At 50.5% G+C, this 24,412-nt stretch overlaps 1 protein-coding gene across 1 annotated transcript in view; it reads right to left on the minus strand.

The window, feature by feature from the left end:
• Copg2 (COPI coat complex subunit gamma 2) overlaps nt 1-24,412 on the minus strand; it is a 188,059-nt gene that overhangs the window by 2,136 nt on the left and 161,511 nt on the right. Inside the window, exon 21 of the mRNA XM_004661202.3 lies at nt 146-243. Within this exon, the coding sequence (XP_004661259.1) occupies nt 146-243 (98 nt within the window). The remainder of the gene's footprint in view (nt 1-145; nt 244-24,412) is intronic.

Genomic DNA, 24,412 nt, shown 5'->3' on the forward strand with positions numbered 1-24,412 from the left:
AATCTTAATTCTCCTTGGTATAATGCAATCCCATTATAGAGAGGATCAGTCCCGTTCCTCCTCAGTTGTCATCTGAGAAGAACAGAAACCCTGTAAGTTTATGCAGAAGTCACTGCATGTTGCAGAGTGTCAAGGCAAGACTCACCACATACTCATCATCATACCCATCCTCATCTGGAACGCCAGTATTAGGGTCACAGTCCCGGACTGTAAACTTCATGGTACAGCTAAAGGTGCCTGCAACTGGAGCAGAAAGAGCAGGCAAGGCACATGAATGGGGGTGGCGCAAGCCTGGCATTTCCATCCTTCCTTAGGAAGCACCATCTGGCCTCACACTGTGCTAAGTCACACATCTGCATGCCCAGTCTCCAGGGCAGTAGTTCTTAAGGCAGCCTGAAGGTGGGTTGAAAGGAAATCTCATGAAGCATTATATTACAAGTCTATTTACACTGTGGTCTAGATTAGTACAGAAGAAAACTGCTATGTTGGTGTGAAGAAAGTAGCAGGGGGAAAAGAGAGTCTGGGTGCCTTTTGTCCATGCCTGTCAAAAGGGTCTATATGTTGAAAAACAAAGAACCACTGCTCTAGTACTTGACAAAGCAAAAAATACTGACAGCAAAGATCATACAGTTCAGCAGATTAACACTGACTCACTGATCACTGAGTCAAGTCTCCATATTGTCTTTAGATTATAGACTAAGTGGATGCAGAGGTCACAGGATTAACTTCTTTAAGTCAACTTTCAACCTGCAGTGAGAGGTTTCAGTATTGACAAAGCATCTTAAAATGGAAAAGCAGTGGGCAATTATATGTCTCAGATGAATGTGAAGTAATTAGAACTAAGTAATAAAAAATGGGCAGCATTTTGGAAAGTGAAGTCTTCATGAAGATAGAATTTTCCAGGCTGTTTGCAGAAAGGGCTATGTATGGCCAGCAAGAATGAAGAAAATGCATTCATAGTCTAACCTATGTTCTGGAAAAGACTTAAAGGTAAAATAAAAAAAAAACCCACATATATTAGAAATCAAAGCCTTCAAAGTTATTTGGGGGAATGGGAAAGGAGTATATATATGATAATGTGGGTAATGAGATTTGTATTTGCTCATTTTTTAAAGTTTAAACTCCATCCATCCATCCATCCATCCATCCATCCATCCATCCATCCATCCATCCATCATACCGACATACATGTAAGTGTACAAGGTAGCATGCTGGACATAAACAAAAAGGTGACTGAAAATAACCTCTGTCTTTAAAAGCTATTGTCTAGGAGTTAAGTGCAATACTATAGATTCTTTGTTATAATTTTAATAGTGTTATGTGAAGTTGTTATTAATAGAATCCTATGTGAGACTGCAGGATTAACAGCCCAAGGAAATTATAAAAAAATGTGAGGGGATCAACTGTATCTCAGAAGATGGCAGAATATATGCAGTAGGTGGAGGAACACAATGAGCAAAAGGAAAGAGACCACAAAGTCCGTGGGGTAGATGGGAACAGGAGAGTACTGTTAATACATACAGTGGTGATGACGTTTTGTTTAGGAACAAAGTGTGTAGCATCTTATAATTAAAGTTCCTCTATAGTGAGCTCAGAGGTAGCCAAGAGACGGAGGCCAGACAGAAGCGAACTAAATAAGACAGCATCTGATCTAAGCCACTTGTGAGGGTTGATGAAGAACGCACGTGGATCCAGAGAGCAGATGGAGCCAACAGAGTCGTTTGGAAACATGGCAGTAGGGTGATCTGGACAGACAGACTGCACTTCCGAAGACGGATTGGAGTTTACATAAGGTAAAACTTCCTTAGGGAAGAGGAAAGAAGGCAAAATTAACACAAACCCAGAATAGGTCATCTGAGGCATTCTTTAAACAAGTGAAAGAATGCAATTGTGGTCACAGAAAGTCAGAATGAAGAGTCAGGAAATAACGAGTCCCAGTCTGCTTCAGATTAGGCAGTGAGGTTACAGGGCGAGTGAGGAAAGGTGAGTAAGGAGATGAAATGAATGGTAGGTAGCATGGAACACAGACTAGGGCCAGCTGGTTGAGTTTTCTGTAGAAATGAAGACAGAAGAGGTACTTAAATCTAGTAAGTACATAATACAGAGGAGTAGTCTGAGGAAGTAATTAAGACTGGTATTAGGAAAAATGTTTCTGAAAGCTTTGTGGCAAGATTTTAGTTTATCTGTTTGGTAGCAAGTTTACAAAGAATCTATGGAGAACTCTAATAAAAGCTACTGGTAGTAATCTATCGGCATATCTGGAGAAGATGACTGACAGTGGGGGACAGGAGAGGAGACTGGAGACCTCCAGGGCACAAGCGCAGCACTGACTTCACTGTTCTAGGGTGAGAGTTTCAGGCAGGGCAGAAACCAAAGGGGACAAGGAAACTATGCCATGAAGACCTACCTTGATGAGGCTTAAAGATGAGGACTGACTGAAAATGAGCCAACTATTAGATTAGTATGAAAAATGTACAGATGCAGAAAAACAGATGGATGCTGGAAGCTAAGTAAGGAGAGGGCGTGTGCCTGGACTGGGGCGTGGAGAACGCAGCACGGCACATAGTGCAGAGACGTGGGGAGAAGCTGCCAGGTCTTCACCACTGCACAGGAAACGCACAAAGTGTGCGAGTGATCTAGACAGGAAGAGATGATAGCCTCTTTGGTCAAGCAAAGGGCATGTCAATAGAGCAAAAGATCAGAAAGAGGAAAAGGAATGGATCTGAAGCAGGCTCACAGCAATACATGCAGGCCTAGACTGAGAACAGGTGCAATACAGGGTGCAGAAAAGACAGGACAACTGTGTGGGGAGCAGTGAGTGCCCAGAATGACTGATAGACGTGATACCTACCCAGCAGATAGTGCTGACTCCATGGGAATGCAGCACATGGTAGAGGGATGCTCAAAGTTAAGGCTTTTGTCTAAGACAAATATAAAGGGGAAAGGAGGCGCAACCCAGAAAAGCAACATTAAAGTTTACTTCAGATGACAAAGAGCCAGTGACTAACAAATGACAGATATCAACTGGAAGGCTAAGATGGCATTCCTGGCCCAAAAGTGAGGAGAGAAGAAAGGACAGATGCACAGCAAAGGGAATAGATAGTGGAAGGCCACTAAGCAGAGCAGCTGTGGACGGAAAATCTCAACTGGAGAGTCAGTTTAGATCTCATTGGGTCACGTCTGGGCATAAAAGACCATGGCAAATAGGGTGAGGAACAGGGCCTTAAATAAGGAGCTTTGGAGGGAACTTGTTAATTAGAGGGTCTGTTGATAGGGAAGTTTGTAAGGAAGCTGGGTACTATAAATGCAGGCTTATCAGAGGGTAAGGACAGGCAGTATGTGTGGAGAATACAGTGCACTGTAACTAATGGGAAGTGAATGAAGGTTATTTAGAGGAGCATGCATCTGAAGACAAGAACTCTGCTCCCATTCACCTGTAGAGAGGTGGAAAGCGCAAGGATGGCAGGTAGTGACGATACTATAGGGTACTGCACACTGCGCCATTAGAGTGGCTGATAAGCTTTGTGGAGACTGACTGAAAGTGACACATTTCTTAGAGTGATTTATGAAAATATCATAGGAAGAGAAGACACAGGATGGAATGTGAAAAAGGAGAAAACAAGTAGCTTTGGGGAGGGAGAGTACAGTACAAAGTGTGGACAGGGAAGGGCATTAAAGGGCCAGAATGAGGAATGCAAGGAAAGAGAGTTGAACATACAGGAGAGAGGTGCGCTAAGCTAGACTGTAACCAAAGACACAGAGAGAACGTGAAGAGAGAGTGCGCAGTAAGAAGTGAGAAGGAGCGCCTTCTTGGCATCTGCCATTGAAGAGTACTTGAAGCAGATGATCAGTGTACTTAAGGGTTGAAACAGGATGGGTCTGACGCAGGCCAGGAGCTCTAGGAAGGTCCGCACTAAGCTGACAATGTAAATACACTCACTACGTTGTGGAGGACATAACAAGATAGGAGAGATGATTGAATCCATGAGAATGACAAAAAGATGGTGGTTGGAAAAAAAGCAACTATGTAGGTAACAGGTTTTTAAGGTCAAATAAGGAGAATGAGTGGAAGAGTATGCAGAAGAGATGGGGTCATTTAAAGATTGGCAAGTATTAGCAAGACAGGCATGGCACCACAGCTGTACTCCCTGGGAGCACTGTGTGAAGAGAACGGAGGGAGTGGCCAGGGCACATAGGATTAACAATGCTGCTTCTCAGGATGGGACATCTATAAGACTTTATCATATGGGTCTTCAGATGCTTGCTCGAAAAGCTAGACTTCAAAAGAACATAGATGGTAGAGGAACAAGGACCTTAACAGTCAAGGGAGGGTTTGGTGAGTTTTAATTGGAAAGATGAGGAAAAGATGGGTTAAGATGAACTCTGATAAAGACACCAGGGGGATCTCTAAGTAGTCTGTCTGAAGAATGGATGGATAATATTGGGAGGTGAGTGTCTGAGTAAAATTTCATGTTTTTTTCTTTTTTTCCCATGGAGAAATGGTAGATGAGCTTACTCTATATATACTTAAGATACGAGAGGAAAAATCAACAAATTCATGTCATATAAAGCACTATATGGAAGTTATTCATCATGTGAATATTGTTGTTATTATTTGTAAAGGACAGGCATATTGGAGAGAATCGGACTAAAGAATGCTAATTCAAAGAAGGCTGTATCCATTTGCATGGAACACCAATGAGTTCTGAAAAGAGAGTGATTGACAGAAGGCAGCATATCTGTTTAGGACATGATAGGTAAGAGGAAGAGAAGAATGGGAAAGTGACAGGTGAAAAATGGCAGGCACTGACTGAAGGGAGAAGGCCTATATTTGGGCTAAAAGACATGCCAGAAGAGGCCGAAGCCTAAAGGAGTACCATGTAACTCAGGGAATGAGACTGCAATAAGAACAGATTCCCAAAATTGGAACCCCAGATTGCAATGATGAGTATAAGTGAGAGTCAGAAGTAAACATGCTCTTTATGCCTTGGTGGGAAGTTTTTCATTAAAGGACTTTGTTGAAGAGAAAGTTAACCTGTTTCTTAAAATGTGTTACATTGCCATTAACTAGGAATCTGTTAGAACCATAGATTCCCCATCCCCTCACCACATGCAGACCTATTGAATCATAAATTCAGAAGGTGGCTTAGAACTTTGTGTTTTTAACATGCTATAGTTTGAGGACTACAGGTTAGATGAAGGCAGGTCAAGAATAATTCTGATAAAGAAACTAAACTGTTGTGTTAAGAGTTCGCTGAAAACTGGAGAAACAACTGAGATGGCTTGTGTGAAAGGCGGAAGGGGAGGGAGGAGAAAGCAGACTAACAGAGGGAAAGGGACTGCATGGGTAAAGCCCAGGAATGTGGGATGACGGGCAGGGAGGAGACATGCTCGAGTGTGAGAGTTCATCAGGACAAGTCACAAGTGCACAAGCAGAGAGAGGGAAGCAGAGACTGAGTAAGGAAGAGTGAGGGCAGAGGCAGCCTATGTGGCCTAGAGCTAAAATCTAGTGTGATGGTCTGAACAGTGAGTGCTGACTACGGTAGGTCTGTCTGTCTGTCTGGAAGAGAGCACTGACCTGATGGGATTAATAGCCACATGGTGTCTGAATGATTAAGGGATGTTGAATTAAGGTGGCTTTTATAAAGCAAAGCAAGGGAAAAGGAGTACAACAGTGAAGTTAAAATTGTTGCAAGATGAGAAAGTATTACTTCATACTGACAAGACAATTGTCCCTGAAACCAACAGTATAAGCAGCACACTTGGGCCAAAGGTCCTGATGGCACAAGGAAGAAGCAAGTTTGATGCTCTCTGATGGATGGCTAATCTGAAGAGTGCTGGGTCTGTGGGAGAGAGTGGACACGAGGGCAAGAACCTCAGAAAGAACAGGGCCTATCACTGTGAAACGTTAAGGTAGACAAGGAAAACCTCAAAAGAAAAATTGGGAAGAGTGTTCTGTAAGAGGGAGAGACATTAAAGAGTAATCAGAAGTTGACATGTTGGGATTTGCCCAAAGTAAATGAGGCAGCAGACTTTCATGACAAAAACAGCCAAGAAGGAAAGAGCAAAGGATGGAAGTTGGGTGCTAAGTGCAGAAAACAAAGGCTGGAAGGGCACGGACAGGGATGTATGAAGTGGAAGAGTAGCAGGCAGCTTTGATGAGAGCATGGTCTTTTAGAACTGGAGTTTTATGAGGAGAGTTACAGCACCATGCCCCAGGCTAGGCGTGGTAGAGTCTGAAGCCAGAGTGAACTCTACAAACCCAAATAACAGAGGAAGTGTCTTGCCTTCTATACGTTTTCAGGGGTGAAAAAATTTTCTACTCCATGTGACTCAGCCTATGTGCCCAGAGCCATCTGTGGAGGCAGCATATAGCACCCAAGGCCATAACTTAGAGAGCCTTGTGTTTCCCTGGCAGCAGGGCCTCTTAAAGTGACCATGTCCATCTGTTCTAGTAGGCACTAAACAAGGAACTAAATGGGAACATTAGGAATAAGGAGTTAGGAATTACTTGGAATGGTGTATTGGCCAGGTGAGAGTGCAAGGCAAGAACCTAACAAGTCAGAAAGAAGTAGGGCATGAGGCTTCCTTTTCAAGCACATGTTACTGGAAGTAAACTAGAAGCTATGGATGGCTTGGCTAGTAAAGGGCATGGTGAGCGAGAGACAGGGAAGGCAGTCAGGGACAAGACCCAAACATAGCTTAGGCTGAACTCTGTGTACACACCAATGCAGCAAAGCATGTAGGACATGCAAGGAGATAGTGTGCACTGAGGAGAGCCCAACGTGAGGGTAGTATACAGAAGACACACTGCACTTGTCAGAACGAAGAAAGCTGGGACAAAGATGAGGCCACATGGGTCTCTAGGGCATAAGGAAGAAAATGAACAATTTCTGCTGATTTGAAGAAGGGAAGATACTGATGAGTGGCAGTGGACCTAGGTTATGATATAATAAGGGGTGTGTTAGCCTAGTGCAGTATCACTATGTGAAATACGAAAGCATTAAGGGTAGATGAAGTAGGAACGAAGCAGATCAGATCAGTACCCAGGGTGCAGAACAAAAGTAACTGGTTAAAGTGGATATGAAGGGTTAGTGGTAATGAAAAGGGTAGTTCATACAGTTTCAAGTATCTGGATAGGAAAGAGAATTGGAGATTAAATTAGCTAATGATGCTATGGGCAGACTTTTCATTAAAACTTGGCTAATAGGAAAACGTTAAGGATGTTTTGCTAAAATGCATTCTCTTAAAAGGCACTACTAACAACTTCACAATATACTGACCCATCAAGGAGGATGGGTGAATGGTTTCTCTGTACAGAAACTAACTATATTTCTTGAGAAATCACTGGGATGATGAAGAAGGGATAAACATAAGGTGAATAGTGTATCCACCATTCTAATAAAACAACAGTAGCCAAATTGACAGGTAAGCCATGGAAGAGCATAACTGAATAAGAATGGAGCTTTAACGTAGTGAGAGTGCTCTGTGGATTAGAGCAGGGTTCTGCACAGTCAGAATACCATAAAAGCAAAGTTGTTGTGGATTAAAAAGGCCTGAAATGTTTTCAAAAAATTCTCTGAAGAGGTCTAAGTGGATAAATGTTTGGTGTTTAAGACTGAGGGGTGTAGGTAATAAGATAAGCAAAGGATAGAATGTGAAAAGGTATCAGAAAGAAAACTACTTCTTGAAGTCCTGATGGGAAAAGTTTTTTTTATTTTAATTTTTTTGTTCATTTTTATTTATTTATTTACTTACTTGAGAATGACAGAGAGAGCAAGAGGAAGATAGAGAGAGAGAAGGGGCGTGCCAGGGCCTCCAGCCACTGCAAACGAACTCCAGACGCGTGTGCCCCCTTGTGCATCTGGCTAACGTGGGTCCTGGGGAATTGAGCCTTGAACCGGGGTCCTTTGGCTTCACAGGCAAGCACTTAACCGCTAAGCCTTCTTTCCAGTCCGGGAAAAGTTTTTTAAACAGTAAATACACACAATCCTTGAACACAGAATTATATATTATTTATGAAAAAATGATATATAATACCTATATAAATATATAAAAAAATTTAAAGTAAAATAGAGCATCAAATTTATGTGATTTTTTTTTTTTTTTCTCTCAGAAGAAAGAGGTGAAATGATTCTGCAAACTGGCACATAGGGAATCTTGATCCCATAAGCAATACTTCATGTCTTTAACATGGCTCTATGAAGAAGCAGGGGACAGAGGATATGAATCTTGGGGAGATCAAAAGTTTTAATTAAAGGGGCTGACTGTTAAGAAAGGTTCCAGGGGAAGATTAGGGTGAATCTTGACTTTAAAAAAAGTCATTGATAACAACTTTAATGACACTGTTCTGTCTAGAGAGCAGAGGTAACGGTTAGTTTATGTGGTAAGAGGACGATCTGTATCTGGTGAGCAGAGGAGTGTCATTGAAGGAGACTCAAAAGCACAGCCCTAAGGTTTGTTTACTATCACTACAACTATAGATGAAGGCTGATGGAGGTTTTAAGATGTAAGACAAACAAATAGTCCAAGGGAATTAGGAGTAAATACGTAAGTAGGATATTCAAATTTTGCTCAAAAAAGGAAGTATTTTGTTAAAGCTACATGTGAAACTATTGACACGTGTAAAAAGAGGAAAAAATAAAGTGAAGCTGGAATGTAAGTAAGGAGGAGGGAATACAGGATGTAGACTGAGAATATGGACTAGTTGTGATCTTAAGAAGGGCCAGGATGAGGCTTACAGAGAGGCAAGTTCAGGAGAGTTTATGTTAAACTACACAACAATCAAGGGGAGTAATATGATGGCAAAATAAGGCCTGGAGAATGCTATATGCTATCATCCAGAAAGCACTGTTATAAAAAGATCTGAAGCACTTGGTATAGTGATAAAGGTGTGTAGAGTGGACTTCAGCTGGGCAAAGATTAGGAATTCTAGGGAACAGATTGAGTTCAGAGTGCCAGAAATAGGGAACAGAACAAGAGGAAGGCTGAGAGTGGCCATGCTAAATAGCAAAGAGCACCCATATCCAAGTGGATCATCATTTCCACTGGAATGACTGAGCTGAAAGGAGGAGTGCCAGGAGGAATGTGAGGAGTTTGCAGTAAAAGCAGAGTAGCAAAGGAGAACAATATTCAAGTTATTTACAGATGGAAAGACATCTTTTGGACTGTTGTGGGTTTTTACTGCAGCAACAATTACTGCTCCGTACTTAGCCAAAGGTTATCACAGAAGAAAGAGGAAAGAGAGGCAGGTCAGTAGGTAAGGAGACAGTGTTTGAAGTCCAGGGCAGTTCTGAGTCATCAATGACAGGACCCAGGTCAGACGTGAATTAAGCACAGTGGTCGTATCTCAGAAGAACTGCGTAGGAAAAGGGAGACTCTGGAGCCAGCAAAGAGGAGGAAGAACTAGCTGGAGTATGCTGGACCTTGGGCCTTAGCTGGAAATTCAAAGGACTGAGGTGAATGCTTGCAGGAAAGGTTAGAAAGAAATTCGGATAAAACCAGGCAAGAAGTCCCTGCTGGGAACTTAGAGACAGGGTTTCCTATGTAACCCTGGCTGGCTGACTCCTGGGCTAGCATGCCTGCCTTCGCCTCCTGAGCGCTGGGAGTCCATGTGTGCATGACCGTGCTCTGTAGAATGATCTTCTCAAAGGTAAAGATGTTGTTGTTGTAGAAGAAATGATTGGTACTGGTTGAGGACTGATTTGGGATCATGATGATCATCACCATCCCATGATGAGAATAACCTGGAACTCTCTGGTGTACTATAGTCAGTCAGTGAATGAGATGTATAGAATGTTTAAGATATGGCAAGGGAAATAAAAGGGAGTCGTGAAGGACCTACCAGTAAGTGTGAGGTGAGGCTGACTGAGGTGTTAAGGAATCATGTTGGGCTGACTGAGAGAACCACCTGGGAAAACACATGTGTGGAATGGAAAGTAGGAGGGTGATGCGGAGATAGAGAGAAAATACACGACTTAGGTTTGGTTTGGAGTTTGCAAGGTTTAAGATGTCAAACTTGACTGAGGCCAGAAAGAAGAATGCGGTTGTTATCAGTTCTTTAGTCCCAGTCTGCTCCTGGCTGGCTGAAAGCTTTCATACATGCATCACCATGGGCTTGGGAAGCCCAGTGTAGTGAATTATCATTCTTATGCTAACAATGATTCCCTTGCCTGCTCAGAGTGGTGAATTTTTGCTGTGGTCATAGCTCTTCTATTAATAGGCTCACTTCCTATGCTCAAGGAATTTTAAAATGTTGTAAAATATTCCTGCGATCTTCTGAGCAACATGGGTGGGACAACTCAAGAAACTCATCAGTTGGTAAGTAAACATTTCCTAAGTATTTGTTTATATATTTTACATCAAAAGATATAAGCACTTGTTACTTACTCTAAAGAAAATCACTGTTTATTGCTAGACAAAAGGCAAATGTACTTATGACCTTTACTGAAATATAGCATCATGTGGTACCACAGGTAAAGATGTCTAATACTAAATCAATTATGTGTAAAAGAAATAGGCAATTGTCCTTAAAGCAGTTTATGTCGCATGACATTCTTAAAACTTTTTTATTAGGGGCTTAGTGCTAATTGAGAAACCATGAAAATATATGAATTTTTTTAAAGGAGATTGCTGAGGACCTTTTCAAATTAGGATGGCACACTGGAGTGGTCACTACTAGCAACTGCTATATAAGCACAAAGGACAATGTAAGGACAGATACCATGAGGCAGGCAGAAGAGGGTGTGTACCCAGGCGATTCTTAAAGGAGGGAAGAAAAGAGGGGACAGAGAGGAGAGAGGTGATTGTCAAGAAAACTAGTTGAAGGGCTGGGGAGATGGCCTGGTGATTAACGGCACTTGTCTGTCAAGCTTGTTGGCCTGGGTTTGATTCCCTAGGACTACAAAGTCAGATGCACAATAGGCTCTGGTGTACTCATCTTCTCTCATAAATGAATAAATAAATACATGTAGTTGCTAGAAAAGTCAGGTTGAGTGAGCAATAAAGCAGAGCAAGGGGCAGGGGTCCTACCAAGGAACAAAGAGAGAAGCAGCACTTTGGCATGGAAAGCAAATATGAAGATGGACTGAGTGATAAATGTAAAAGAAAGGCAGGGGTAACTATATAGGAATGATATTTATGTACTTAGTTTTTCTGAGGAAAAATAGGAAACAAGAAGATTGCCTTTAAATAAGGAAGATAAACGCTTTTAGGTAAGGAAGGCCATGTGAGGATGACATTTTGAAGAAAAATACTTGGCACTATCATTGCACACAAAGGAGTAAGAATACAGTTGAGAACCAGTTTAAAACAAATGCTATATGGTCTGATCACATTTCAGAGTAATCTGAGTAAATATAGGGCGTGTCAGCCTTAAATTAAGATTAAAAAATTAGGTCAGTAGAACAAGAGAATAAACCAGGAAAAGGGACACTGGGCTAAGGACAGGCTAAAGCTACTGAAGGAAAAAGGGTCAAAGTGAGAAAGAAGCAAGTGGAAAGACAACTGCATGAATCAGAGCAAAAGGGTACAAAAGGCAAAATGGAAAACCCAGTAGACAGTAGTGTACTTACGGAGGAAGCACGTAAGACGGAGAAAAGAGGGATGGGAGGCCCACACGAATGCAAGTGGAAACTGCACACCCACCCACGTCTCGAAAGGACTGACGAGAGAGAAGGTGTCATGTGAAGATTAAGTTATATGAGGACTAAAGAAACTCCTGATAAAATTTAAAAAATGAGATAGGAATGTCCCTGGTGCTAAAGGGAACAAAAGAGAAGGAACGCACAAGGATTAAGTTGAAATGCGCAATGAGGAAGGAGACGGGGGCGAGAGGAGGGCAGTGCGGAAGTCACACACACAGATCCGGCAACCTCGGCCGTACCACGTAAAGTTCACAGACACCGTGTTAGTGACACACGGAAACGGAAGACAGCAAGGGGATGAGAAGGACAGCAGTACAGGCATGGGTGGGTGCATTTTATACAACAGCTTATGGAAAGAGAAATCATTTAAACGAATCTGAGTATGAAGTAGAGTAATAAGGAATGGGAGAACAAGGTAGATACATGTCAGAGGAAAAAGGAAATGTGGGGAAAATATGCATCAGAATTTGAGTTTAAGAGATGATAAAGTATTCACATAATCAAAGTGCATGGAAAAGGAATATGAAGCTACATATACAAAAACAGATAAGGGGGACGTTATACATCTAAAAGATTAATATTAAGGAAAAAGAAGAAAGTAGGAATGAGTGGTCAAACATCAATTATGTAATGTAGACGGGGGCTGGAGCACGTTGTGTGTGAAGGGGTGAGCAGGGAAGGGAAGGAGGTGTTCCAAGCAGACAGTGCAGGTCCTTATCAGAGACCCCCTGAGCGAGGACATCAAGTTATCTCTAGAAAGTTAGAGGTATGAAATGGGAGAGTGGAGAGACGGAAGACATGTGGGTGTCCACAGCAGTGATTCTTAACCGGGGTGGGGGGTGGGGGTTCCACCCGAGGGGGGGCTGGGGCATGGTCCCCAGTAGCCTATCAGAACATCAGAGAGGGGAAGCAGTGATCTGCTCCACCTTGAAGATGATTCTGATAGGTCTCTGGGGGCCGGCGTCCCCGGGTGAGAATCACTGGGGGAGGGGGAGAGTGGCGATGGGCAGAGCAGGAAGGGTGAGCATATGGTGCCCGTGAGTCTGGGGAGGTAGAGGCAGTCTGGGGAGGTGAGTGTCAGACTTGGGAGAAAGGTCCTGTCAGGGCAGAGGAGGTGACACTGAGCAACTGGATGTAGCTGAGGGGCGCCTGAAGGAGGAGAGCAGTGTGGGGACTTCCTGTCAGGGCAGCGAGTGTGGTGCCAGCACTGTGGTCCCTGCTGAGGACTGAGGGGAGGAGCGAGGCTGAGCCACATGGGTGCACAGTGGTGATGGGTGTGTGGGTGGTCATGCACGGGGAGGCGGGGCAGAGGGGAATGGAGCCAGTGGTGTGGAGAGCTCATGGAAGGGGGATGAGTGCTGAGGAGAGAGCAGATCAGATCAGGGACCGGAGTGCCCAGAAGAGAGCTGTCAGCCAGCACCAAATCAGAGGAGGGCGGGTGTATGTGTGGGAGGATGGAGTGGCCTGTGTGGCACAGAAAACAAAGTGTGTGGAGACAGAAATGGTAGCAGAACAAGAGACAGATGCTGTCACACAGCATTTCCAGAAGAGGATCAGAGTTTCCGAAAAGTGGAGCAAACGTACCAGGTTGCAGGGAACCATGGAGTCGGTGTTCTAGAAGGAGGAACCCACAAGCCTGGGGCCAAGGGGTCTGCCGATGAAGGCTGCAGATGGGGTCCATTTGCTCTGATGCAAAGACGACCAAGCGTGGTGGAGCAGTGGGTGTGGGAGACAGGTGAAGTGGGGAGTGTGCACCAAGAGCTCTCTAGAATGAAGTGCAGAATCGAGGGCAGCTGAGAGAGCTTCGGGTGGGAGTGTGGACTGTACTTCAGAGCAGTAGAGAGTACAGCAGAACAAACGAGAGCTGGTCCCAGTAGACGGGACAGGAGGTGAGTGTTTGCAACACACGGGAGAGCATGAGAGGAGCGCTGGACTACTGGGCTGGAAGAATGAGAGGAAGCAATGGAAGGAGCCCGCAGTGGAGAGAGGAGCAGGTGTACACAGGCTCAGGGAAGGCAGTGCAGGTGGAAAGGTGGGTCATGGACCAAGAAGGAGGGGGAGGAAAGTGTGCAGGTGAGCTAGCCTGGAGAGGAAAAGAGGATGGCATAGGTCAAAGAAGGATGAAACAGACAAGAGAAAAGCCCAAGGTAGAGAAATATGGTGGTGTAGACGAGCATGTCAAGCAAGGGAGTGGCGAGAGGGTCACAGATTCGACTGAAAGCCTGCAAGGGAGGAGACAGCTCCTTTGTCTGATAAGGTGGAAGTGGGGGCTAGAATGGCTAGAGTGACTCGGACAACAGAGGATCTCAATGGAGCATGATGGCCACAACGAGGCTGGTGAGGAGGCAGCAATGGGGTTATGTGAAACGCAGAGCAAACATGATGGGGAGGACTGCCAAGTCTGTTCATTCTCGGACAGGTGTCGGGGGAGTCAAGGTGGCTGTGGAAGTAGTAGTGTCTAGGGTAAAATATAGGGTTGGTTGGGAGGTGGGGCAGGTACAGGGGATGGCCAGAGAAGGGTTAATCTATATGCCGGGTGGAAAGAAAGAGATATTGGAATTGGGTTGCTGGTCAGGTGAAGAGTTCATCAGAAAGGCAACAAAAGGGACACCATGGTGCAAAAGGGATAAGGGATGATTGTGAAGATCAGTCTTGAGCAATGGCCAGTTAAAAGACAGCACGAGCAAGTCAACTTCCCACAAACAGGTGTTCACAGGTGCCCGATTAGAAGTCACTAGTGTGGGCAGCAGCAAGGACACAGGAGAAGGAGGTGTAGGCAGCAGCCGAAACAGGTCACTAGTGTGGGGAGCAGAGAGACATACCAGAAGTATGTGTTGACAGCAGCAGTGACACACCAGATGGAAGTACTGGCAGGAGAGGGACCCAGGACACTAGTGTGGGCAATAGGAGAGACACACCAGGAGGAGGAGTTGGCAGGAAGCAGTCACAGGTCATTAGTGTGGGAACCGGCAGCGAGATACAAGAAGGAGGTGATGGCAGAAGGCGGTTCTCAGGTCACTAGTGTGGGTTGCTGGAGGGACGCACCAGAAGGAGGTGTTGGCAGGAGGCGGGTCACAGGTCATTAACGTGGGCAGCAGCAGGGACTCACCAAAAGGAGGTGTTGGTAGGAGGTGACATACAGGTCACTAGTGTGGGCAGCAGGAGAGCCACACCAGAAGGAGGTGTTGGCAGGAGGCGGGTCACAGGTCACTAGTGTGGGCAGCAGCAGGGACGCAGCAGAAGGAGGTGTTGGCAGGAGGCGGGTCACAGGTCACTAGGGTGGGAAGCAGCAGGGACACAGCAGAAGGAGGTGTTGGCAGCAGCCAAAACACATGTCACTAGTGTGGGGAGCAGCAAGGACACCCCAGAAGGAGGTGTTAGCAGTAACAAAACACAGACTACTAGTGTGGGCAGCAGCAGGGACTCAGCATCAGGAGGTGTTTTCAGGAGGTGGGAAACAGTCCACGAGTGTGGGCAGCAGGAATGCCACACCAGAAGGAGGTGTCGGCAGGAGGCAGGGAACAGGTCAGTAGGGTGGGAAAAGGCAGGGACACATGAGAAGGAGGTGTTGGAAGGAGGCAGTCACTAGTGTGGGCAGCAGCAGGGAGACACGAGAAGAAGGTGTTTGCAAGAGGCCTGACACAGGTCACTAGTGTGGACAGCAGAGGGACACACCAGAAGGAGGTATTGGCAAGAGAGGGGTCACAGGTCACAAGTGTGGGCAACAGGAGGGAGACTCTAGAAAGAGGAGTTCACAAGAGGCAGGACACAGGTCACTAAAGTGCGCATGAGCAGGGACCCATTGGAAGGACGTGTTGGCAGACTGCGGGTCACAGGTCACTAGATGGGCAGCAGCAGGGACGCAGCAGAAGGAGGTGTTGGCAGGAGGCGGGTCACAGGTCACTAGTGTGGGCAGCAGCAGGGACGCAGCAGAAGGAGGTGTTGGCAGGGTGCGGGTCACAGGTCACTAGATGGGCAGCAGCAGGGACGCAGCAGAAGGAGGTGTTGGCAGGAGGCGGGTCACAGGTCACTAGTGTGGGCAGCTGCAGGGACGCAGCAGAAGGAGGTGTTGGCAGGGTGCGGGTCACAGGTCACTAGATGGGCAGCAGCAGGGACACAGCAGAAGGAGGTGTTGGCAGGAGGCGGGTCACAGGTCACTAGTGTGGCAGCAGCAGGGACGCAGCCGAAGGAGGTGTTGGCAGGGGGCGGGTCACAGGTCACTAGTGTGGGCAGCAGCAGGGACGCAGCAGAAGGAGGTGTTGGCAGGGGGCGGGTCACAGGTCACTAGATGGGCAGCAGCAGGGACGCAGCAGAAGGAGGTGTTGGCAGGGGGCGGGTCACAGGTCACTAGATGGGCAGCAGCAGGGACACAGCAGAAGGAGGTGTTGGCAGGAGGCGGGTCAAAGGTCACTAGATGGGCAGCAGCAGGGACACAGCAGAAGGAGGTTTGGGCAGGAGGCGGGTCACAGGTCACTAGATGGGCAGCAGCAGGGACGCAGCAGAAGGAGGTGTTGGCAGGGTGCGGGTCACAGGTCACTAGATGGGCAGCAGCAGGGACGCAGCAGAAGGAGGTGTTGGCAGGAGGCGGGTCACAGGTCACTAGATGGGCAGCAGCAGGGACGCAGCAGAAGGAGGTGATGGCAGGAGGCGGGTCACAGGTCACTATTGTGGGCAGCAGCAGGGACACAGCAGAAGCAGGTGTTGGCAGGAGGCGGGTCACAGGTCACTAGTGTGGGCAGCAGCAGGGACACAGCAGAAGCAGGTGTTGGCAGGAGGCGGGTCACAGGTCACTAGATGGGCAGCAGCAGGGACGCAGCAGAAGGAGGTGTTGGCAGGAGGCGGGTCACAGGTCACTAGTGTGGGCAGCAGCAGGGACGCAGCAGAAGGAGGTGTTGGCAGGAGGCGGGTCACAGGTCACTAGTGTGGGCAGCAGCAGGGACGCAGCAGAAGGAGGTGTTGGCAGGGGGCGGGTCACAGGTCACTAGTGTGGGCAGCAGCAGGGACGCAGCAGAAGGAGGTGTTGGCAGGGGGCGGGTCACTGGTCACTAGTGTGGGCAGCAGCAGGGACACAGCAGAAGCAGGTGTTGGCAGGGGGCGAGTCACAGGTCACTAGTGTGGGCAGCAGCAGGGACGCAGCAGACGGAGGTGTTGGCAGGAGGCGGGTCACAGGTCACTATTGTGGGCAGCAGCAGGGACGCAGCAGAAGGAGGTGTTGGCAGGGGGCGGGTCACAGGTCACTAGTGTGGGCAGCAGCAGGGACGCAGCAGAAGGAGGTGTTGGCAGGAGGCTGGTCACAGGTCACTAGTGTGGGCAGCAGCAGGGACACAGCAGAAGGAGGTGTTGGCAGGGGGCGGGTCACAGGTCACTAGTGTGGGCAGCAGCAGGGACGCAGCAGAAGGAGGTGTTGGCAGGAGGCTGGTCACAGGTCACTAGTGTGGGCAGCAGCAGGGACACAGCAGAAGCAGGTGTTGGCAGGGGGCGAGTCACAGGTCACTAGTGTGGGCAGCAGCAGGGACGCAGCAGACGGAGGTGTTGGCAGGAGGCGGGTCACAGGTCACTATTGTGGGCAGCAGCAGGGACGCAGCAGAAGGAGGTGTTGGCAGGGGGCGGGTCACAGGTCACTAGTGTGGGCAGCAGCAGGGACGCAGCAGAAGGAGGTGTTGGCAGGAGGCTGGTCACAGGTCACTAGTGTGGGCAGCAGCAGGGACACAGCAGAAGGAGGTGTTGGCAGGGGGCGGGTCACAGGTCACTAGTGTGGGCAGCAGCAGGGACGCAGCAGAAGGAGGTGTTGGCAGGGGGCGGGTCACAGGTCACTAGTGTGGGCAGCAGCAGGGACGCAGCAGAAGGAGGTGTTGGCAGGAGGCGGGTCACAGGTCACTAGATGGGCAGCAGCAGGGACACAGCAGAAGGAGGTGTTGGCAGGGGGCGGGTCACAGGTCACTAGTGTGGGCAGCAGCAGGGACGCAGCAGAAGGAGGAGTTGGCAGGGGGCGGGTAACAGGTCACTAGATGGGCAGCAGCAGGGACGCAGCAGAAGGAGGTGTTGGCAGGAGGCGGGTCACAGGTCACTAGATGGGCAGCAGCAGGGACGCAGCAGAAGGAGGTGTTGGCAGGAGGCGGGTCACAGGTCACTAGATGGGCAGCAGCAGGGACGCAGGAGAAGGAGGTGTTGGCAGGAGGCGGGTCACAGGTCACTAGATGGGCAGCAGCAGGGACGCAGCAGAAGGAGGTGTTGGCAGGAGGCGGGTCACAGGTCACTAGTGTGGGCAGCAGCAGGGACGCAGCAGAAGGAGGTGTTGGCAGGGGGCGGGTCACAGGTCACTAGTGTGGGCAGCAGCAGGGACACAGCAGAAGGAGGTGTTGGTAGGAGGCGGGTCACAGGTCACTAGTGTGGGCAGCAGCAGGGACGCAGCAGAAGCAGGTGTTGGCAGGAGGCGGGTCACAGGTCACTAGATGGGCAGCAGCAGGGACACAGCAGAAGGAGGTGTTGGCAGGAGGCGGGTCACAGGTCATTAGATGGGCAGCAGCAGGGACACAGCAGAAGGAGGTGTTGGCAGGAGGCGGGTCACAGGTCACTAGTGTGGGCAGCAGCAGGGACACAGCAGAAGGAGGTGATGGCAGGAGGCGGGTCACAGGTCACTAGATGGGCAGCAGCAGGGACGCAGCAGAAGGAGGTGTTGGCAGGAGGCGGGTCACAGGTCACTAGTGTGGGCAGCAGCAGGGACGCAGCAGAAGGAGGTGTTGGCAGGAGGCGGGTCACAGGTCACTAGTGTGGGCAGCAGCAGGGACGCAGCAGAAGGAGGTTTGGGCAGGAGGCGGGTCACAGGTCACTAGATGGGCAGCAGCAGGGACACAGCAGAAGGAGGTGTTGGCAGGAGGCGGGTCACAGGTCACTAGATGGGCAGCAGCAGGGACACAGCAGAAGGTGGTGTTGGCAGGAGGCGGGTCACTGGTCACTAGATGGGCAGCAGCAGGGACACAGCAGAAGGAGGTGTTGGCAGGGGGCGTGTCACTGGTCACTAGTGTGGGCAGCAGCAGGGACGCAGCAGAAGGAGGTTTGGGCAGGAGGCGGGTCACTGGTCACTAGATGGGCAGCAGCAGGGACACAGCAGAAGGAGGTGTTGGCAGGAGGCAGGTCACAGGTCACTAGATGGGCAGCAGCAGGGACACAGCAGAAGGAGGTGTTGGCAGGAGGCGGGTCACTGGTCACTAGATGGGCAGCAGCAGGGACACAGCAGAAGGAGGTGTTGGCAGGATGCGGGTCACAGGTCACTAGTGTGGGCAGCAGCAGGGACGCAGCAGAAGGAGGTGTTGGCAGGAGGCGGGTCACAGGTCACTAGATGGGCAGCAGCAGGGACGCAGCAGAAGGAGGTGTTGGCAGGAGGCGGGTCACTGGTCACTAGATGGGCAGCAGCAGGGACGCAGCAGAAGGAGGTGTTGGCAGGAGGCGGGTCACTGGTCACTAGATGGGCAGCAGCAGGGACACAGCAGAAGGAGGTGTTGGCAGGAGGCAGGTCACAGGTCACTAGTGTGGGCAGCAGCAGGGACGCAGCAGAAGGAGGTGTTGGCAGGAGGCGGGTCACAGGTCACTAGATGGGCAGCAGCAGGGACGCAGGAGAAGGAGGTGTTGGCAGGATGCGGGTCACAGGTCACTAGATGGGCAGCAGCAGGGACGCAGCAGAAGGAGGTGTTGGCAGGATGCGGGTCACAGGTCACTAGATGGGCAGCAGCAGGGACGCAGCAGAAGCAGGTGTTGGCAGGAGGCGGGTCACAGGTCACTAGATGGGCAGCAGCAGGGACGCAGCAGAAGCAGGTGTTGGCAGGAGGCGGGTCACAGGTCACTAGTGTGGGCAGCAGCAGGGACGCAGCAGAAGGAGGTGTTGGCAGGAGGCGGGTCACAGGTCACTAGATGGGCAGCAGCAGGGACGCAGCAGAAGGAGGTGTTGGCAGGAGGCGGGTCACTGGTCACTAGTGTGGGCAGCAGCAGGGACGCAGCAGAAGGAGGTGTTGGCAGGGGGCGGGTCACAGGTCACTAGTGTGGGCAGCAGCAGGGACGCAGCAGAAGGAGGTGTTGGCAGGAGGCGGGTCACAGGTCACTAGATGGGCAGCAGCAGGGACGCAGCAGAAGGAGGTGTTGGCAGGAGGCGGGTCACAGGTCACTAGTGTGGGCAGCTGCAGGGACGCAGCAGAAGGAGGTGTTGGCAGGGGGCGGGTCACAGGTCACTAGTGTGGGCAGCAGCAGGGACACAGCAGAAGGAGGTGTTGGCAGGAGGCTGGTCACAGGTCACTAGTGTGGGCAGCAGCAGGGACACAGCAGAAGCAGGTGTTGGCAGGAGGCGGGTCACAGGTCACTAGTGTGGGCAGCAGCAGGGACACAGCAGAAGGAGGTGTTGGCAGGAGGCGGGTCACAGGTCATTAGATGGGCAGCAGCAGGGACACAGCAGAAGGAGGTGTTGGCAGGAGGCGGGTCACAGGTCACTAGTGTGGGCAGCAGCAGGGACACAGCAGAAGCAGGTGTTGGCAGGAGGCGGGTCACAGGTCACTAGTGTGGGCAGCAGCAGGGACACAGCAGAAGCAGGTGTTGGCAGGAGGCGGGTCACAGGTCACTAGTGTGGGCAGCAGCAGGGACACAGCAGAAGGAGGTGTTGGCAGGAGGCGGGTCACTGGTCACTAGATGGGCAGCAGCAGGGACACAGCAGAAGGAGGTGTTGGCAGGGGGCGTGTCACTGGTCACTAGTGTGGGCAGCAGCAGGGACGCAGCAGAAGGAGGTTTGGGCAGGAGGCGGGTCACTGGTCACTAGATGGGCAGCAGCAGGGACACAGCAGAAGGAGGTGTTGGCAGGAGGCGGGTCACTGGTCACTAGATGGGCAGCAGCAGGGACACAGCAGAAGGAGGTGTTGGCAGGAGGCGGGTCACAGGTCACTAGTGTGGGCAGCAGCAGGGACGCAGCAGAAGGAGGTGTTGGCAGGAGGCGGGTCACAGGTCACTAGATGGGCAGCAGCAGGGACGCAGCAGAAGGAGGTGTTTGCAGGGGGCGTGTCACTGGTCACTAGTGTGGGCAGCAGCAGGGACGCAGCAGAAGGAGGTGTTGGCAGGAGGCGGGTCACAGGTCACTAGTGTGGGCAGCAGCAGGGACGCAGCAGAAGGAGGTGTTGGCAGGAGGCGGGTCACAGGTCACTAGTGTGGGCAGCAGCAGGGACGCAGCAGAAGGAGGTGTTGGCAGGAGGCGGGTCACAGGTCACTAGTGTGGGCAGCAGCAGGGACACAGCAGAAGGAGGTGTTGGCAGGAGGCAGGTCACAGGTCACTAGATGGGCAGCAGCAGGGACGCAGCAGAAGGAGGTGTTGGCAGGAGGCGGGTCACAGGTCACTAGTGTGGGCAGCAGCAGGGACACAGCAGAAGGAGGTGTTGGCAGGAGGCGGGTCACAGGTCACTAGATGGGCAGCAGCAGGGACGCAGCAGAAGGAGGTTTGGGCAGGAGGCGGGTCACAGGTCACTAGATGGGCAGCAGCAGGGACGCAGCAGAAGGAGGTGTTGGCAGGGGGCGGGTCACTGGTCACTAGATGGGCAGCAGCAGGGACGCAGCAGAAGGAGGTGTTGGCAGGAGGCGGGTCACAGGTCACTAGTGTGGGCAGCAGCAGGGACGCAGCAGAAGGAGGTGTTGGCAGGAGGCGGGTCACAGGTCACTAGTGTGGGCAGCAGCAGGGACGCAGCAGAAGGAGGTGTTGGCAGGAGGCGGGTCACAGGTCACTAGTGTGGGCAGCAGCAGGGACGCAGCAGAAGGAGGTGTTGGCAGGAGGCTGGTCACAGGTCACTAGTGTGGGCAGCAGCAGGGACACAGCAGAAGGAGGTGTTGGCAGGAGGCAGGTCACAGGTCACTAGATGGGCAGCAGCAGGGACGCAGCAGAAGGAGGTGTTGGCAGGAGGCGGGTCACAGGTCACTAGTGTGGGCAGCAGCAGGGACACAGCAGAAGGAGGTGTTGGCAGGAGGCGGGTCACAGGTCACTAGATGGGCAGCAGCAGGGACGCAGCAGAAGGAGGTTTGGGCAGGAGGCGGGTCACAGGTCACTAGATGGGCAGCAGCAGGGACGCAGCAGAAGGAGGTGTTGGCAGGGGGCGGGTCACTGGTCATTAGATGGGCAGCAGCAGGGACGCAGCAGAAGGAGGTGTTGGCAGGAGGCGGGTCACAGGTCACTAGTGTGGGCAGCAGCAGGGACGCAGCAGAAGGAGGTTTGGGCAGGAGGCGGGTCACTGGTCACTAGATGGGCAGCAGCAGGGACACAGCAGAAGGAGGTGTTGGCAGGGGGCGTGTCACTGGTCACTAGTGTGGGCAGCAGCAGGGACGCAGCAGAAGGAGGTTTGGGCAGGAGGCGGGTCACAGGTCACTAGATGGGCAGCAGCAGGGACGCAGCAGAAGGAGGTGTTGGCAGGGGGCGGGTCACTGGTCACTAGTGTGGGCAGCAGCAGGGACGCAGCAGAAGCAGGTGTTGGCAGGAGGCGGGTCACAGGTCACTAGATGGGCAGCAGCAGGGACGCAGCAGAAGGAGGTGTTGGCAGGAGGCGGGTCACAGGTCACTAGTGTGGGCAGCAGCAGGGACACAGCAGAAGGAGGTGTTGGCAGGAGGCGGGTCACAGGTCACTAGTGTGGGCAGCAGCAGGGACACAGCAGAAGGAGGTGTTGGCAGGAGGCGGGTCACAGGTCACTAGATGGGCAGCAGCAGGGACGCAGCAGAAGGAGGTGTTGGCAGGAGGCGGGTCACAGGTCACTAGATGGGCAGCAGCAGGGACACAGCAGAAGGAGGTGTTGGCAGGAGGCGGGTCACAGGTCACTAGTGTGGGCAGCAGCAGGGACGCAGCAGAAGGAGGTTTGGGCAGGAGGCGGGTCACAGGTCACTAGTGTGGGCAGCAGCAGGGACATGACCTAAGGGGGTGTTGGGAGGAGCTTGGATAGAGGTCACTAGTTTGGGTAGCAGCAGGGACACAATGGAAGGAGGTTTGGCAAGATCCGGGAAACAGGTTACTAGTGTGGGCTGAAGCAGGGGCACACCAGATGAAGGTGTCAGCAGGAGCCGGGGTGAAAGTCTCTAGAGTGGGCAGTAGGAGGGACACACCAGGAGGTGCGCCCAAAGTCCACACTGGCCCGCCTTAACTCAGGACACTGAGCAGTGCTGCACTTTATGATGCCTTGTGCACTGGTGGCACTGGCAGGTGGTCTCAGGGATACAGAAATGGAACCGTGCACAGGGAATCCAGAACGTGAGTACCATGGTTTGTACATGGCCCAGAAGCTTCTGTTGGCCAGTGCGGGGAAGACTGTGCAAGGGGTAGTGGTTCTATGCCCCCATTGCTATGGTGGCTGGAAGGCAGGACTGCGTCTGTGGTGACAGTGAAGGTAGGGCCGGGTGGCAGCCGGTGAGGCACTGTGGGTTCAGTATGAGGAGTGTAAAAGACAGACAAACAGCCATGCAGGAGGAAGCAAGGCTGTAGGGTAGGGTGCCTTAGGGAGTGGGTGAGGGGTTTCTAATTTAGGTGAAATAATCCAGAAGACAAGAGACAGAATAGAAAGCAGTATCTATGTAACAGGGGTTAAAATCTGAAAATGAGTGTTGTGAAGGTAGTGGGTCAAGACTGAAAGAAGAAACAGGTGGACTTGGATAGTCACTAAGCGTCCCATAAGGACGAGCTTACAGGGAGGCCTTGGTAAATGGGGCTCTGAGAAGGGGAAATGCACAAGATGGAGTGAAAGGAGGAGTTTCTTAGGAACTTGCTGTATGGGAGGGGTAAAGAAAAGAAGATCAAATTTTAGTATGGAGAAGTAGGAAAAATGCAGCTAAGGGAAGGAAGAGGTGGGACTCAATGGACAAACTGGTAGCCTGAAAGTTCCAGCAGGGAATAGTGGGATATGGAAGATGTCCTAGCAGTGAGAGCAGTTCCAAGAAGTAAGCAGATATTATGGAGAGAAGGGGGAAAAAATACAAAGAAGTACAGTCATTTGAGGCATTGAGAGGAGTATGAGCCAGATAGGAAGTAGCAGCTGATGTGGGAAGATGAGGCAGAGAAAGGAAAGTCACAGCTATGGAAGATAGATGGGGCATGGGGAACAGGGAGGATGGACACCAGAGTGTAGAAGGTCACAGGCTGGGCAGCAACATGGAGACAGCTGGAGCCCCAAGGAGGAGGAGGTGGTCTCCGGGCTGTAATGCAGACATACACACAAGGAGAACAAGGGCATATACTCTAAACACCATGGATCTTGTTGCAAGGGTACAAATTTTGGAGCAGGCTATTCAGGATGGATGTGGTGGAGATGATATGTAGATTTAGGGGTGGAGTTTGGGATGGGCATTGGAGGTCAAGGTAGACTAGGCTGGCCTGGAATGCAGGGTTGGGGGCAGTAGTGTTAGTGATGAAGTCAGGGGTAGGCTTGGGGACTTAACACAGGTTAAGACATAGGGGAGATCTTCTTGAACTGAGCTGGTATAAGAGTCTGTGATCATTAAAGATGATTAATATAGTTTAGAGATATCTGCTGATAGCATAGGGTGGTATGGAAGCCAAAGGTAAGGGGCTGTTCACAAAAAAGTAGAGGTTTTCTAGACAAAGAGTAGGCTCTGCAAGAGCTCCTTGACACTGCATACAAAGAGGAGAGGTTGGAACTAAACATGGGTATCAGGGGGGTGGGAGGGCATGAAAGCTAGGGGATAGAGCTTTCAAAGGAGTAACTAATACTGAGGCTGGAGCACGCTGTGTGTGAAGGGGTGAGCAGGG

The sequence above is a fragment of the Jaculus jaculus genome, chromosome 10 (genome assembly GCF_020740685.1).
Source record: "Jaculus jaculus isolate mJacJac1 chromosome 10, mJacJac1.mat.Y.cur, whole genome shotgun sequence".
NCBI classification, from domain to species: Eukaryota; Metazoa; Chordata; class Mammalia; order Rodentia; family Dipodidae; genus Jaculus; species Jaculus jaculus.